The following is a 16,772-nucleotide window of genomic DNA, read 5'->3' on the forward strand; positions in this document are numbered from 1 at the left end:
TGAACTTTAATTCGCTACAATAACATTCTGTTCCATTGTAAATAATGTTTGTTTGTTTGCATCACGACAAAACAAGCGTATATTTCTAATAGGTTTTATTAGATCTAACAAACAAACACGTAGCAAACAACTAAGGTTCTCTCTCAGTTATTCGTCCTCAAAGAGCTAAATCTAAGTTTATTTCATTAATCAAAGAAGTTATTTAGTCAAAAGAAGTTTCAAATTTGTCACAGCCATTGTGAAGAATGCCATTAAAGTTGTCCTTTCTACGTAAAAAAAACCAAACAGTTAAAAATAGTTTTTCGCTGTAAAAAATGTAAACAGTTTATTTGGCAGATGTTATTATGTTAACTGATTTGACCTTTGCCGTTTCCTTTATTATAGGCCTACCTCTTTAGTGATGTAAGGCTAGAGAACACAATAGTTTTTGTTTAAAGGGACAAAAAAAAAGTGTGAAAAAAGATGAAGACAAGAGAGAAAGACACAAAGGGAGTTTCTAGAGAGGCATTCATGTAGAATTATTATTATTAGCACTAGATCATGCATGTAGGTTCACAAAAGCACGCGAGGGTCACAATGGTGTAATTCACAGCCTCGTCACAGCGTCTAACTGCTCAGGTCGATCATCAAGTGCTCGTAAATCTGCGTCTTCCCTTTAAAGCTGGACGCCAGGAGGAATTCCCTGTTGTCAATGGACACCAGTGAAAAAGCTCTCGGCGCCTGGACGTTGAGCTCCTGGAAGTGCACAAACTGGCTCTTTTTAGCGTCCCACCGATAGACCTGGGTCAGCGAGTAGTCGCTGCCTAGGATGGCGTACTGCCAGTTGCCAATGGAGACGGGCTGAAACACCATGGAGCCCCGCGAGGGCATTGTCTGTATCTCCGTGAACATGGAACCGTCCCACGTCATCACCTTGGAGTCGCCGATGAAGCGCGTCAGACAGATAAACAGCTCCCCCTTGGCCTTGAAGTGTTTGACGGCGTAGACGTCCTCCATCTCTGGGATGTCGGTCCGTCGGTCGAACTGCTTCTGGCTCTTGCTCCACTGGTAGATGACAGGCCGCTGCGAGCTGCTGGACAAGATGAGGTGGGCTTTGCCGCCGATGTCCAGGTACTCCACGTCCGTGTCTCGGTACCAGGGATGGAGAGACTGGTGCGAGTAGAACCCGTTGCCGTTCCACTTGTAGACCGTGGTGGAACCGGCCTTGGAGCTGTCGGCTATCACGAAGAAGTACTCGCCGTCCAGGCGGAAGGTCTCGATGTCGTTGGGTTTTCTGATTTTCAGAATGTCGATATCCTGGATTTTGATGAATTTGTTGGCAGAGCTGTCTCTTTTGTAAATGTGAGAGCCACCGAAAAGTTGGGCAACGATGATGAAAAGGTGGTTTTCGATAACCATCGGCTTGCAAACCACAGTGGACGTGCCTAGGAATTGAAAAATAAACAGTTTAGTCATTTCTAACAGCAGTAATAGCTAATGGGAATGTTGTTCTTTATATAATTCTTTTTAAAAAGGGAAAGTTTATCATTTCTGTGCCAACATCATCATCAGTTAAACCAAGTCAAACGATGGTTCCCAGAATGTCTCGCTTACAGTTCTCTCCACAAATGAGGATATTGGTCTCTGTGTTTGGTCTGAACGTCTATGATGTTCTATTGAAACAGAATTAAACTAAACGCTTGGACATGTGATTTATTTACTCACTTTCTATAGTGTCGTAAGCTCTGAACTCCATGTTGACATGATCCCACTCCATAAAGCTGCATTTTCCAGAGAAGGGCTGAGCATATACAACGTATTGATCATTCCCAAAGGTGAAGGACTCCACAGATATGGACTCAAATGTAAGGGTCTTCTTTATAGCAAACTCTGCAACAAAGTTCATTGAAAAGATGATCATTCCGTCAATAAAAAACTTTAAATGGTTATGTTGGTTAGCTTTGTGGTTTCATATTTGTCCTTTTCAAGTTATCTTAAAAAAGGTGAATGTCCACATTTAAAGTGTACAGTTTTAAGGATCAATATTATCTGCAAGCAGCAAACCCTACTTTGTTGTTTTGACATAAACAAAACATTATTGCTTGATACAAACACAAAACCTTTAAATGTTTCACTGTTTCTGTTGAAATAGTAAATACATCAACACACGAAAAGTCATCAAGAGGAAAAGTGCTTGTCAACACATACATTTATTCAACACAATTTCACAGCAATTTATTTTATTTTATTTATGCATTTGGCAGACGCTTTTATCCAAAGCAACTTACATTGCATTATACTATACATTGTTTCTGACTATGTGCAATCCCTGGGATCGAACCCATGACCTCGGCGTTGCTAGCACCATGCTCTAACCACTGAGCCCAGTCATTGTACCACTTGTACAATCCCTTTCAAATTTTATAATACAGTGTGCTTTCGCCCTAGTGAAGTTACATCTACAGGAGGGGCTTTATTTATGCTTTTTTATAATTGTAAGGTTTTTTTACTAATTTGGTACTTCGGTACTAATTCATACCAATTTGCCACCTCTTACATTTCCTTGTGAGTTCAGGTTAAAATTTTTCTATGAATGGATTTATATTCTCACGACACTATTATTTATAGCACTGTGGTTAGTTGTAAGGGGCATTTAATACATATTAAAAGGATTTTTTTGTACAACTAGATTTACTAAATCCATCTGAGGCTTTTGGGCTAAATGAATGGAATAGAAACATATCGCTGCTGTCCTTCCAAAACCTCGTATGTCCAAATTTGCTGTTTTTCAGGAAACAGAAAGACTGTACTTTTTAAATGATTCAACACTGTGTTGTCAAACTTGATAAGCACTTTTTAATACTTTTTAATGGTTAGATATCTGACAAACACAAAAAGGTGACCAATAATAATGAGTTATGGCAAAAAATTAAAATGACGAAATATGGAGATACGAGGTTTCAAAAGAACAGCAGCGATATGTGAAATCTGTTTGTCAGAATCATGAGTGTTTTTCTCGGGACAGTCCGGTGCTGATGTACCTGCTGTAATGCAGTCGAATGACTGAGGCGTCAGGTCATTAATCTTCTTCCCTTGATAGGCCGCGGGCCCGCTGCAGTGTAACTGGTCCACCGTTGCATTGGTGCTGAACATCCAGTCCACCAGCCATTTAAGTTTACAGTCACAACTGAACATGTTTCCTCTCAGATCCCTGTTACACACGTCATTTCACATCACTCTGGCTTTATGTAACATCACAAAAAGGCCAGAAGTAAACGGGAAATACATACACTTTTGTTAAGGCATCCATCCCTTTAAAAACGTCTTTGGGTAACGTCTCGAGATTATTGTAGGCGAGACTCCTAACAAAAAGTTAAAGAATGAATCAGCTCAGCATACAGAAGCATTCTATAATATTTCAGAACACATTCAACGTAAATGTACTTACAAGTGTAAGAGAGATTTTAAACCTCTAAATGCGTTGGGAGAAATGGATTCAATTTGGTTGTTTTCAATAAACCTGAAATTGATTATTTGATTTAGATTTTCTTGCGTGACATCATGTGGAATACTAATAGTTTCAAAACAAATAAAACTCACAGATATTCAAGATGTGGCAGGCCTTGGAAAGCGTCTTCGTCGATAGAGTCGAACGAGTTGGCCGTAAACAATCTAAGGAACAAACAAAAGAATAAACAAACATGGTTTCAATGGTCAAGAATAAAAACAATAACCACAAATATTTGTACTGTTGCACAAACGAATTGCTCTTTGACACGGCAGCATTACTACATGTAATAGAAATGTCATTGCAAAATTAATTCAGTTCCATATCGACATCAAGAGCGAATTCTAGACATGTTTTTCATAACAGTGACAAATCCAAAGCTGTATCATCACGTCTACGTGTGTGTGTGTGTGTGTGTGTGTGTGTGTGTGTGTGTGTGTGTGTGTTTGTTTACATCCTTTGTTTACTGTACTTAAACGCAATAAAGAAAGGGTTGTATCCTTTTTGTGGTTTGTAAACACATCACTACTTCAGCAGTAATCTTCTCATTTCACGAGGACAGGGTTCTTCACAGGCCTGCTGCGTTGCATAATATTCACACCAATTTAGGGGCTTTGAGATATTAGACACGCTGAAGAATATCCTTAAAGGGGTCCGGGCAGCAATTACTCTGAACAAACACTGGACCCCTTTACATGACGATCAGCCCGTCTTTATAAAGCCATGCACACATAACATGAGCAGAAACTCACAGGAGCTGAAGGGAAGGCGTGTAGAGAAAACTTCCCCCGGCGATCACATTGAATCCGGACTTCACAAATGACCTGTCACCAGTAAGAAAAGAGTGCAAACATTATATGTCTATAAAAGTTTGCATGTATTCATTTCGCACACAACGTGTACATTATTTTTACATGCATGCAATGCAGGACACTTACAGTGAAACGACGTCAGGAGGAAAACTGTGTGGCACAGACATCACACCTTCACACAAGGCGTTATCTTTAGTGCAGGTGCATCCAGAGGGGCATCGGGGCTGTTTACCTCTTCTGCCCTCCACCAACAGCAATAGGGTGGCAAACCAAAGCAGAAGAGTGTGTGATCTTCTGTGCACATATCCCATCCTGTCCTGCTGTATTCCCGATCACTCTGATTAATAATAAGAGCTGCTGGTGTCTGCACAGGGCTCCGCGTAATGAATGTCTGCGGCTCAGGCGCGCATCCAGCGATTCGTTCTGCTACAATGAAAACACAAAGCGAGAGGAAATCTAAACTAGCCTACTACATTACGATAAACAAATCGGTCTCAAAAGACACGAAACAAGAGCTCAACAACAAGGGAACCGAAAAAAGTATCCGATCAAAATATCCGATGGTTTGTCCGACGGAAACCGATTCTGGGAGAATCCCTGTTTGGCATCATTATGTACCAGCTGGTGTCCAATGGTATTATTAGTGGGAATGCGCATGAACCAATCCATGAATAAAAGATCCCAGGAATATTCATGAGGGACATGCACCTGCGCCCCCTTCACACACACACACAGCAACATCAGCTTGTTTTGAAAATCCTTTGATAATTTGACAAAGCATATTCACCCATTACTATTTTATTATAATGCTTATATAAGTAACTTTTAAAATTGGAAGATTATGATAGAAATCTTGCATTATAACACAATAATATGTATTTACATGGAATGTAATACATTTTCATTATGATATTATGCTTTATGCTATAAAAAGTAAATAATGACACACTATTTGTTAATCATACTATACAATTTGTTAAATTACTAATAAAATAACTTAAGCTACCTTTTTATTTTCTATTTTTCCGTTTTGTTTGTTCCATTCTTCACGAAAACAGCCATAAGGATGTTCCTTTGTTGCATCGTATGGATGTTTCTCATGGACTTTGGAGGACAGTAAAGTATCTGTCTTGGTTACTGTCTTTCTTCAGTTCATTTAATTTTAGCATTTCACTGAATAAAAGAGCAGTTGTTCTACACTGTGAATATGGCACTTCGCCCTTCACATTTCCTGTCACTGAATCCTGACCAGATTTCGACGAAAACAAGTGTGATTTATGATGTGAATAATAAAGTCAGTTTGAAGCACAAATCGCCCAAGATTTTCTGAGAACAATGGCAACTAACCTATCAACGCAAAATAAAGAGTTTTATCATTACACATTATCCAACCTTTTTAGATCATAATTTATCTTTACTTGTATTATCATTCTTATTTTAAATATCTAAATAATAATATTGTAATTAAATGATATTCACACTAACTGAGACAAAAGAATGGAGCGTGATGCGGGGCGGGGCCAGCTGATGTAGCGTCATCAATCCGCGTCTGATGAGCGGCGTGCCGAACGTCATCAGTCCGCGCCTCTATGAAATGCAGTAAACAGAATGGATCAAAGCGCTTTAGATCTTGTTAAGGTGCGCTTAAAGTCTGAAAATTAACTAATATTAAGTCTTTCAACAACAGCTAACAATGATAAGGTTCTTGTTGACACCACTATTGTATTGTAGTTGTTTCTGGAGCAGATTTTCGTGAGTTTTACGGGACAGTTGACAGTAGTGTGTGCCAGATGCGGTTTTCGTTTACCTGGATAAAGAAACATGCACTTTAACTCTGTGTTTTATAATTACTGTATGGTAAATGTTTATGCACAGTTTTCTGTGCCAAGGTTATTTTATAACACAACGGTCGATAAGTGCTCCGTTATATCGCAAAATGGCTTTCTCATGGATATAGTTGTTGAAAAAAAAGAAATCTATAACTGTTAACGGTATATGGTCAGTGAGCATCCTTAACCAGTTACTTAGCACAATTACCACAGCTTTGTGTATTTTATAGAACTTATTATAGTAACGACTTTCATTACCACAGTTTATCTATACGTTTCATTTATTTATATTTACAGTAACCATACTATTGTTGCTTTAGTGAAAGCATGGTCAATTTGTGGTTACTCTTGTTTGACTACAAGTAAATACAAATTATGGTTATTATAGTTGCATGATGCAACTATGCATGATTCATATTTGTAAGGGTCTCCATGCCCTGCTCACTATGGAGGGCAGATACTCTGGGAGCAGCAGAGTTATTGTATCATATAATGTGGTCGTGTTGGACAGGACACAAGGTGAAGAAAGCAATGGAAAAAAAGATAAAAAACTAGTTGACCTTGTCAAGATGTGGCCCCCTCTTTCCACATTGCCCTTCTAGGGGACACTATGTAGACTGCGCTGACGTAGAGTATTGTATTTCCGGTGCCGCTGAAGTGGTTGATTTTGACTCTATGTGTCCTTCACATGAAGATGAGTCAGTACTTCTCTGTGCTGCTGTGCTCCGATCTACACGCTTTACTCTGGTTATTTTACAAGAAAGAAAATGTAAAACATTTCAATAACAAGCACAGTGTTGATTTACTGATGTTGTACACTAGTCATCATTCTGTTCTTGTACTATAGTAATTCTGTGTTTTGTGATAGGTGCATGGAGGTGGAGGTTATGACTCTGACTTCAGCGATGAAGATGGTGGTGGAGAAAAGTCCAAATATGGAGAGATCAGGTGAAGTTTCTTGAAGTGTCATGTAAATATACTGTAGACTTAATATATCGATATTGAACTGTGTTACAGTTACGGAACAGATCCTGCACATTTTGCATTTGTAAAATGAATGGTATTGAATTATGATGAACATGTGATTCAAATATAAATAACACAATTTCAATCTCTTGTGGTTGTAGGGCAGGTGAAGATGAACTGTTACATAAGCCGTTCCAGAAAGGCAAACGTACCAGCTTGGCCCATAAGAATGTGGCTGCAGCTGAATGGGACAGGTAAAGTCAACATTTGTCACCTGGAACTGTCTGCTGTGTGTCATGAGACTAACGTTCTGTTTCCTGACAGAGAGGAAGCCCGAAATCGACGGCAACACCTGATCTCAATGAACGCTGTATCCTCTCAGTTTTACTCTGAATAGATACCATGCATCTTTTAAGCTCTTTATACTCAAATTATATAATGATGTATTGGATATAATACTTTTGTATAGAGATTGAAATGCATGTAAGGAAAGTAGATGGAATGTGTTGTGGCGCAGAAAATTTCAGAAAAACATTGTGTCTTGTGAACTTAATCCAGTTCACTTCAGTCGTGAAGTTTTCCCTGACAGCATATCCTAAGTTTGACCGGCACAAGAAGTTCGTCAGCGACTACATACTGTACTATGGAGGAAAGATCGAAGATTTCAGGCGGTCCATGTGAGAAATTTACTTTGCCTGCTTTATAGAGAAACTGTTGCTCTGTAGTAAATTTGAAGTTAAAGTGTTAAAAAAAAAAGAGTTAAAATGGTGTTTTGTCCCACTAATATTCAGAGATACTTACAGAGACAACTACACGCTTCACCTGTAGTTTAAATTTACTCATAAGATGCTAATTGAGAGTGAGTCCTGAGCATCACACGTGTGTCCACCCGCAGGAATAAAGATAAGACGGACCTGGACGTGGTGCGAGAAAACCATCGTTTCCTGTGGAGAGAGGAGGATGAGGAGGAGATGACATGGTGATATCTATATCAGCATTCTTGGGCTGTTTTTCTGTAATTCTGAACTCATCCTTAAAGTGAGCGTCTGTTGTTTTCAGGGAAAAAGAGCTCGCAAAGAAGTATCACGACAAGCTTTTTAAAGAGTACTGTATCGCAGATCTCAGCCGATACAAAGAAAATAAGGTTTGTGGTGTGTTTTTTAGATTCTTCTTATTATGATCATTTAAAATAAAGTCTAAAGTCAATGTAAAATATCTTATCCTCTTATTTTTGTAGCTACTGAACTAACATCTTTATATTATTTTACTAGTTTGGTTTTAGGTGGCGCATTGAAAATGAAGTTATATCTGGAAAAGGTAATTGAAGTTTTTTTCTCCTATGTATTTGTTCTGTTACACACGCTTACATTAGGCACTTTTGAATAGACAACGAACCCAATCAAGATGGAATTAGTGATATGAAAACAATACTGTTCTTCACCACTAGGTGGTGATGCAGTTTACCTCATGCACAGTACAACTTTGAATTATAAACACACTTTCTCACCCAAAAGGGCCCAGTTTTCTGACTTTTGCGCTCCTGCAGTCCACAGATGCAGTCAATGGAATATAAAGTTTCTCTAAATAATTTTACAGTCGTGATTCTTCTTATAAACGGTACAGCTGTGGTCACTATTGCTGTCGCTCTTACTTTGAACCAAACACTTTACCTCAAATATTCACATGAGCATCTCTCTGATTGAATATCTTTGTGAAACTGGAAACTAAACTCAGTCTTAATTTAGCGGTTTTATATTATATTATTATATATGACTTTTTATATTATAATCCCATATAGAAGTGTTTACAAAAAAGCATGTCGCAGCTTCTTTTTCATTGAGTGTTGCATGTTGTTTGTCTCTAGTATATATAATATGACAGTGACCTAAACGTGGACGAGTGAAATACCGGGTTTGTAAGGTGGATCAGTGGTTTTAAATAACTGTTTCTGGGTCACGGTTCATGGTTAGATGATATCTTAGTAGGCAAATAAAGTCTTTATACAAGTGTTTGGCCAGATCAATGAAGAGATCTTTAAATGACTCATCTGATTGTTTGTGTGTATCTATGTGTCTATCATCTCTTGAACCCTGATCCACATCTTAACCATAGCATGATGTGATGCGCGCACACACATACACCATCGTCACAGAATAAGCAACACAAACGCCCATTATTTTAAACAAAAATATGCTATAGAGTACTGTGTTGTTTTATAATGTGATGCATTGTGGTTTGTTATTTACTGCTGTATTACAAATATAATCCAAATAGATTTTCCTACAGACTTGAATGATTGAATGAATCATGCGGACGCCGCAGGTCGTATCTAGAGTCAGGTGTACCGGACATATTCCTACAGATATTGTTATGTTGTTGTTTGTAAGTTTGAGGGAGAGCTGAACAGGTCCCTGCAGGACTCTCTTCACAGTTGAGCATATCGAGGGGTTCCCTGAAGCTGGTGATGAGGGTTTAACCCTGATGTGTTTTGACTCCGTACGTCATCCTCACTGGCTCTAACAGCTTCCCTGCCGCACACGTGAGTTTAACCGGAGAGCTGTGAGCTGCATGTACGTCATTCCAGAGATGAGCTAACGGAGTCGAAATAATCCTCACGCGCTGCGTGAGTCTGACGTCTCAGTCACTCTCTCAGCCGCCCGGGTTAAAGGTCAATGAATAAACCATCTAGACCAAAGGAAAGTGACATCATCTTACACAACAACACGGTCTCTTATTTGTCAAAGTGCAAGTTTGAGAAGGACACTTAGTATTGTGCGGAGGTGCCTTACGTTTTCTAACTTTCAGTTCACCCAAAAATTCACTCTCATGTCATTTCAAACCTGTATGACTTTCTTTCTTCTGCAGAACACAAAAGAAGATCTTTTGAAGAATGTCGATAACCAAACAACATCGATCCCCATTGACTTCCGTTGTATGAACACAAAACCCCAGAGACATTTCTCAAAAGATCTTCTTTTGTGTTTCACATCCTTCATGAAAGGAAATAATGACAGAATTTGTATTTTAGGGTGACCTAATCTTTTAAGATGCTGACAGGAATAGATCCACAAAATAACACATGATTTGTCATCACGGTTCAAATATGAGTAATGGTGCACCCCTACTGTGCTGGTCTGTTTAGTATGGTTGGTCTGTGTGAAGTGATGAGGAGGCTTTAGGTTTAAATTCAGTCAAGTTTCCTGTTTAATCAAGTTATGGTGGTTCACATCTTGTAAGTTGCTTTGGATAAAAGCATCTACTGAATGTTTAAATGTACATTTATCCGAGTCATGGTGGCAATATTCGACTGATGAGAAGTTGTGGAATAGTGAAGTGTGATGGGCTCAGAGCGATCCAGACGGAGCACCGTCAGAGGTGTGAGAGCCCTGGCACAAAATCTCACTGATGACGCACTTTTGTCAATCTGGAGGATCCCCTGTAATCCTGCTGGAGGTGAACGCCGGCCGGGCCACGGCAAGGTCATGAGAGGAGGCTCTTCATTTTCTGTCAATATTAAAGGATTAGAGAGGTTTTGTTCATGAAGGTTTGAGACTTTAGGGCTGTTAAACGATTAATCGCATTCCGAATAATAGTTTGTGTTTACACAGTATATGTCTGTGTTCTGTGCATATTTTTTCAGTATTTATAAACACAAAAGCACATGTATATATTTAAGAAAAATATATCATATAAAATCAACAGATGTTTATTGTTTAAATTCTATATAAATGTAAATATGATCATGCGAATTTTGCCTAAATATATACATGTATGATTGTGTACCTGTATGTGTTTATAAGTACAAAGTAAATATGCACAGTACACAGACATATATTTTATAAACGCAAGCATTTATTCGGAAAAGCGATTCATCGCAATTCATCGTTTAACAGCCCTAATTCACATTTTCTTTTGAGAGGAAATATGTCACAGGATATCCTGACCTGCCGTGTCCAGTGTTTGTCTTTTCACGCTGAAATACTGTGTGATGTGGCACAATAAAAGGCAACTATCGAGAATATTTCATATTTATTGTACAGTTATGTGAGCAGGATTTTGGACCAATGCGGTTTCACTTAGGGCGGGGCTTCCCGGCACAGCCACAGAAGTAGAACCCAAAAGACCCAACCCTGCATTCGAAGTCACAAAGTACTGTGACAGTATTTACTGAATTACATGAAGTAAACACTTATCAACCATTTAATCAGTGTGTATGTGCTAGCATACATTAAAAATAGGCTACCATCATCTTAATTAAAACATCCTAGCATTATGCTAAAACATGTTATCAACGTGCTACATGCCAACATTAACATAGCATCATGTTAAATAGTGATAAAACATGTTAACATTTTGTTAAAACATGTTAGCAAAATGTTACATCATGTTAAACGCTAGCATTGTTAAGCGTTAGCACCACGTTACATCATGTTAATCATATTAGCATCATGCTAAAATCTTGTTGAATAATGTTTATTCATAGTAGCATCATGTAAACACGTGCTAGCTGTGTGTATAAAATATATATCTAGCTACGTAATGTTAAGAAAAATCAATCTATCTATTTGTCGTCGATGTAACATTCAAACTTTAAGATTTTAAAGTGACTAATATCTTTGAATGTATGGTTTTTCTAGACTAGGCTTTCTCCACTAGGAAATTTATCCATGGCTTTATTATAGTAAACGTGTAGTACATTTTTATTTTTGGTGTATTGATTGTTTTATTAGAAATACCAAGGTTAGGGTCACTGTAGCAACTAGGGATGTTAGCTATATTTTAACTTTCATAACCATGGTTTTTAGGTTTTATTTGTTGTAAAATCACGGTTAATTTTTTTAAAGAACCAAACATGGGCAACATAAAAGTTTCAAACTGTAATACACAAAATCTGCAGTTTTCATATCTCTCAAGTGTGTGATTTTTGCTGTACTCAGGTCAGTTTCTGTGTGGTAACAAGCGCTGTGAGATAAAGGATGGTCTGAAGAGCTGGGAGGTGAATTTTGCTTATGTTGAGCAGGGAGAGAAGAGGAACGCTCTTGTGAAACTTCGTGAGTGCTTATGTAAATCATCACATGTGGTTAGATTTAGACAAGACCATGTCTGTACGTGTGGCACTGCCTGTGCTTACTTCAGATTGTGTGTATGAAAAATAGTGCACGAAAGAGTGTGGATCACTATAGACTAGTTTTTAATTTAAACTGGGAACAAAACGGAAAGATTTAAACTGTAAAGAAAAAGAAAAAAGTGGTGTGCATTATCACTGCTCTTTTAAATATCACACACGTTTAATTGTCTGATATGTATATCCTGAAATATGTTTGATATAAATGATACGTTATCACACTGTTTTGAAGGTCTTTGTCCAGAATGCTCCTTCAAACTCAACTATCATCACCAGTAAGAACATTTCAACACTGTTACATGTGAACTTCTGTAGATATCAGTAATCTCAACAGCACTAACGTTCTGCGATCATTCCTGTTCCAGGAGAAAAGAAGTAACCTTTCAGAAGCGACGGCGATCGAAAGACGGCGAGAAAAAATTACAATCAAAGAGACCCAGAAACCATAAACGCAAGGACAAACGCAAACACAAAAAGAGACGCAAAGGCAAGATTCTTTTCCTAATATTTTTGTCATTTTGAAGACGACCATCATGATTCTGGAGATCGTGCAGAATTAAGCATCAGGTGTTTTCAAGACGTGTTTGTACCCTGCTGTGGAAATAACATTCCAGCGCATGTCTGTGCAAAACTGAGACATACGTTTGTGTCGTTTGTTGTCTGTGCAGCATAAAGTTGTCATGGGTAATGATTGAAGTATTTCATGACAAGCGGATGGTAATATGAAATGCATTCTTTTGGAGTTTGAGCGCGTATGCTTATTCAACGGCGTTTCTTTTGTACAGAATCGTCTTCCTCGTGTTCAGAAGAGGAGCCCCAGGGCTCTGATAAAGGTATGTGCGCCAGCCCGCCTGCCCTCATCTTACACCCACCGGCAGTCAATGTACTCGCACTCCAGATATTTATCCTGTCACTTTAAATCAACCTTCAGCTGGATTCACAAAAAATCGAGTTACATAAGTTTATTACATTGACAGTCAGGTCTCGACAGCTTCTCACATCAATCATACAGCAAATACTTTACTGAGCGATTTAGGATTTTTACCTGGCAGGCAATAAAACAGGAGAAAACAGAGACCTGATTTATATCTGAGGGTAAAAATGTTATATAGACCAACAAAAAAATGTATTCCAGCAACTAACAATTACTTGTATAGTTTATGTGCTTATTGTGCTTGGACACTGGTTGCGCAAGCAGCGCGTTTACAGCGCTAAGCATGTAGCTTATGGTCGCGTTTATTAAAACATATAATCAACATTATTAATCACACTTACAATATCAAGGGGAATCATATAAACAAGCATGCCAGAATTGTGCAGCCCTACAATAAGGTATTTTGACATTGCAATTCAACTTATTCATTCATGACAAGAAAAATCAAAAGTACTAAAAGGGAGTGAATGTGTGTTGTTTCCCTATTTTCTCTTTAAAAGGCGTGCCATGAGATAGCCTTCCTTTGATTATACCTGTGTTTGGGAACCCCTGATTTATATTATCTGCAGCGGCAGGACAATTTTTAATTTCTGTAATTATAATTACAGCATAAATTGTAGCCAGCACGGATTAAATGCACTAAAATGCTCCGCGGATGGCGCCGTCGTTGATTTAGCAAAAATATTTGACTAAACTTCTTACCGTAATCTTTCTCTTTAAATTCGTTGGTTTGCCAGCTGATGCGCCTTTACATAACATCATTAAAAAGTTAAGAACCATCAGTGTTGCAATTATATTATTTGCATGAAAACACGTCAATATATTGGTGTATTTAACTTATTTGTATAGATTCACAGTGGCCACTAGCGGGGCGAACTCTTAACAGTGATAAGGTATAGCTAAGAGCGCTCCAGACCAACCTTCAGATCGTATGAATTACAGAAGTTATACTTTACTAAGATCGTTTCGGGAAACACATTGAAGATAAGACGACGTTGTGATAAGAAGGTTTCAGGAAACGCGGCCTCACCTCGGAGCATCTGCTACTCTGTACCATCATGGTGGGGAATTTTATTAAGACAAGCATCACTGATGTATCCTTTAGACAGTGTAAAAATATCTCAGTAGTTTGACTCCTCATAACTGTGTTAGCTGTAATGTTGTGTGTGTTTCAGACACAGAGAGTGAAGAGGAGGAGGGCCCTTCAGAATCAGACCACTGGAAGGGTCCGGCCCCCACCGTGGAGGTGAAATCCAGGTGAGTCCAGCTCACATGTGCAGTATTTACACCTGAACGCTGAACACATGCTTCTTTAACTGCCATCTCTGCTTGTCTTTCAGGGAGGAAGAATTTGACGAGTATTTTCAAGACATGTTTCTCTGAGTCCCGTCATCAGTCAGAATTCCATTCCTGTTGTGTTCAGTTTATTCAGAACTGAATGGCGACAGCTCTTTAAGTTCGTTAAGAGACAGTTAGGAGATGTTTATCCGGCTTATGGCACCTCTCGGATTCTCCAGAATCACTTTAGCCCACTGTAATGGCAGTCGGCCAATCAGTGAGCAGAATGTGGGTGTGGGGTGACAGGGCCGTCTGTTCTCGCCGCTCTCCCGCTCCATGTGGCATTTACTTGTGTTTGACTGGACTGTTGCATTCCTCTGCTTTTACACACAAATAAAATGAGGCGTGAGATTTAGACAATATCCAAGCTGCAATATTGAGAGCAAGGAAGGTCATTTATCTCTGCTGTCAGCCAGTTACCTGATCCGCATTACCTGAGGATGATCCAGTTTTACTCGCAAATCCCCATGCAGCGTGATGGACATGTCACGGTAACTCTTGACATGCCCTTTAAACAGTCACTGAGACCAGAAGCTCGTACGTTCAATGATTACTCAATACTCAAGAGAATCCTGTATAATGTGTTTATTTGTTCACTTGACATCATTTACAGTATGGTACATGCGCGGTAGTATTCAGTAAATAAATATGCATGTCCACACTCGCTCAGAGAGATGTTGTACATATTAATGCAGTTTTATACACGCCTCACAAAGTGCACAAACCATAAACCTGAGATGAGATTAGCAGATTTATCTGGGGTTCTGACATTTAAGCGCAGTCACAGTTATTTAGTCTCTGAGGAACCGACGTGACTTCTGTTATTGGATTAAAGGTCTTCATTTTAATAAGACCAAAGCGTTCATTTAGCTTGTAATTATCAAACCGCTTAAGTTTGTCCTAACCAGTCAATTATTTGTCATGATTGTCGATCGCTATTTTTTTTATAAAATACCTTTGGCTTTTTAATTATATTCATCTTGTTTGGGAAAACAAGCAATAAATACAACATTTCTTTTGGTTTCTCAGCATTGACCTTTTTGAACCAACAGTTTTGGGTGAAAAAAGAAAGTGACTTGGAGCTTCTGAAACGGTTTTGTGGCGTGTTGTTCTGTCAGAAGAGATCTCTCCAGCAGTCTGCTGTAAATAAGCTCGATGTTTAACGGTTAAATCTGAGGGAATCTCAGGAGCTCCACCCCAGCAAACTCACTCCAATCTCTTTATTGGTTTACACAAGTTCAAGTACTGACTGTTCCCTCCTGTCAGGTCCCGTAAATATCCCATCCCGCTTGCTTTTCCTGAAAAATAATGCCAAGGTATAAACAAATACCGCTATATAAAGAATTGATATTCTATGTAATGACAAGTTCAATGTTATACTTTCAAATATTACATTGTGTTCGCAAACTATGTTTGATGTAAGTTTAGGTATCGTTTAAAGATCAAAGAACAAACGTCAAAGTTTTGCTGGTAAACGTTTCCCACGTTAACGTTCCCAAATACAGGTTCCGTTGACACAGAATTAGCCTTCGTGACACAAAAACAAAATAATTATTCCTATGTTTAAAGGATCGAAAAGTCTTGTTACTGTATATCCGTAACTTTGAGAGTCATGATGTTTAGCCTGGCGATCAGTCATCCTCCAGCTTCTAATACAGTACTGTAGGTCCTGTTGTTCAACTGTGTTGGTCCTTCAATCCTAAACAAGCAACTGATATGAGTTTGAATGTGTTTTTCAGGAGTTTATGTGGGACAGATTTCGTAAGACGAATGATTCAGTTTAAAGCTGAACTTAGTGATTCTAGAGTTATTAGAGTGCTCCTGTTGCTCAGTCGGTGTGGTTCAATTCCCAGGGAACATGTGCACCTTGAATCCGCTGTATGTCGCTTTGGATAAATGCGTAAATGCAAACTAGACAAATATGTGAAACGAATGCTTATCATAGTAACCGCTACATCTAAAGGTTCCTGTTGACATCAGAATGTCTTGAGAGCCAAAGAATCAAGTGTCATGGATTTAAAAGTCACATATAAACTGCATGAACTACAACAGATTGTGTCGAGTTGTGTTACGGCAGGTATAACAGTTGCACGTGTCTGCTTTCCTCCCCTGATGTCAATGGAACGAGTCTATATGGTGAAGGTTCCTGTGGCATCCACTCAGCAAGAGAAATGTACAGTTCTTCCGTTTCTGGTGAATAGCTACGTGTTCACTTGGAGGAGGCCCATCCAGGGTAAATAAGACAGGAGCAGGAGGAAGATGGTGTTGAAAATATCGTGAT

The 16,772-nt window shown here is 38.7% G+C and overlaps 2 protein-coding genes across 2 annotated transcripts; one reads left to right on the forward strand and one right to left on the reverse strand.

Moving 5' to 3' along the window:
• Positions 1-80: 80 nt before the first annotated feature.
• On the reverse strand, positions 81-5,813 carry lgi1b (leucine-rich, glioma inactivated 1b). Its single transcript, XM_057357970.1, has 9 exons — positions 5,306-5,813; positions 4,426-4,725; positions 4,240-4,311; positions 3,580-3,651; positions 3,428-3,499; positions 3,270-3,341; positions 3,021-3,190; positions 1,705-1,869; positions 81-1,424 (listed from the first exon to the last, which is right to left on the reverse strand). Exons 2-9 carry the CDS (start codon positions 4,608-4,610, stop codon positions 607-609), a joined length of 1,626 nt encoding a protein of 541 aa, XP_057213953.1. The 5' UTR covers positions 4,611-4,725; positions 5,306-5,813; the 3' UTR covers positions 81-606.
• Positions 5,814-5,850: 37 nt separating this feature from the next.
• fra10ac1 (FRA10A associated CGG repeat 1) lies at positions 5,851-16,764 on the forward strand. The gene is made up of 14 exons (XM_057357973.1): positions 5,851-5,937; positions 6,997-7,076; positions 7,256-7,348; positions 7,419-7,464; positions 7,695-7,771; positions 7,990-8,073; positions 8,154-8,238; positions 8,366-8,411; positions 12,032-12,145; positions 12,452-12,494; positions 12,585-12,706; positions 13,005-13,052; positions 14,329-14,410; positions 14,494-16,764. Exons 1-14 carry the CDS (start codon positions 5,908-5,910, stop codon positions 14,534-14,536), a joined length of 993 nt encoding a protein of 330 aa, XP_057213956.1. The 5' UTR covers positions 5,851-5,907; the 3' UTR covers positions 14,537-16,764.
• The last annotated feature ends 8 nt before the right edge of the window (positions 16,765-16,772 follow it).

This window comes from Triplophysa rosa, linkage group LG18 (genome assembly GCF_024868665.1).
Source record: "Triplophysa rosa linkage group LG18, Trosa_1v2, whole genome shotgun sequence".
Taxonomy (NCBI): domain Eukaryota; kingdom Metazoa; phylum Chordata; class Actinopteri; order Cypriniformes; family Nemacheilidae; genus Triplophysa; species Triplophysa rosa.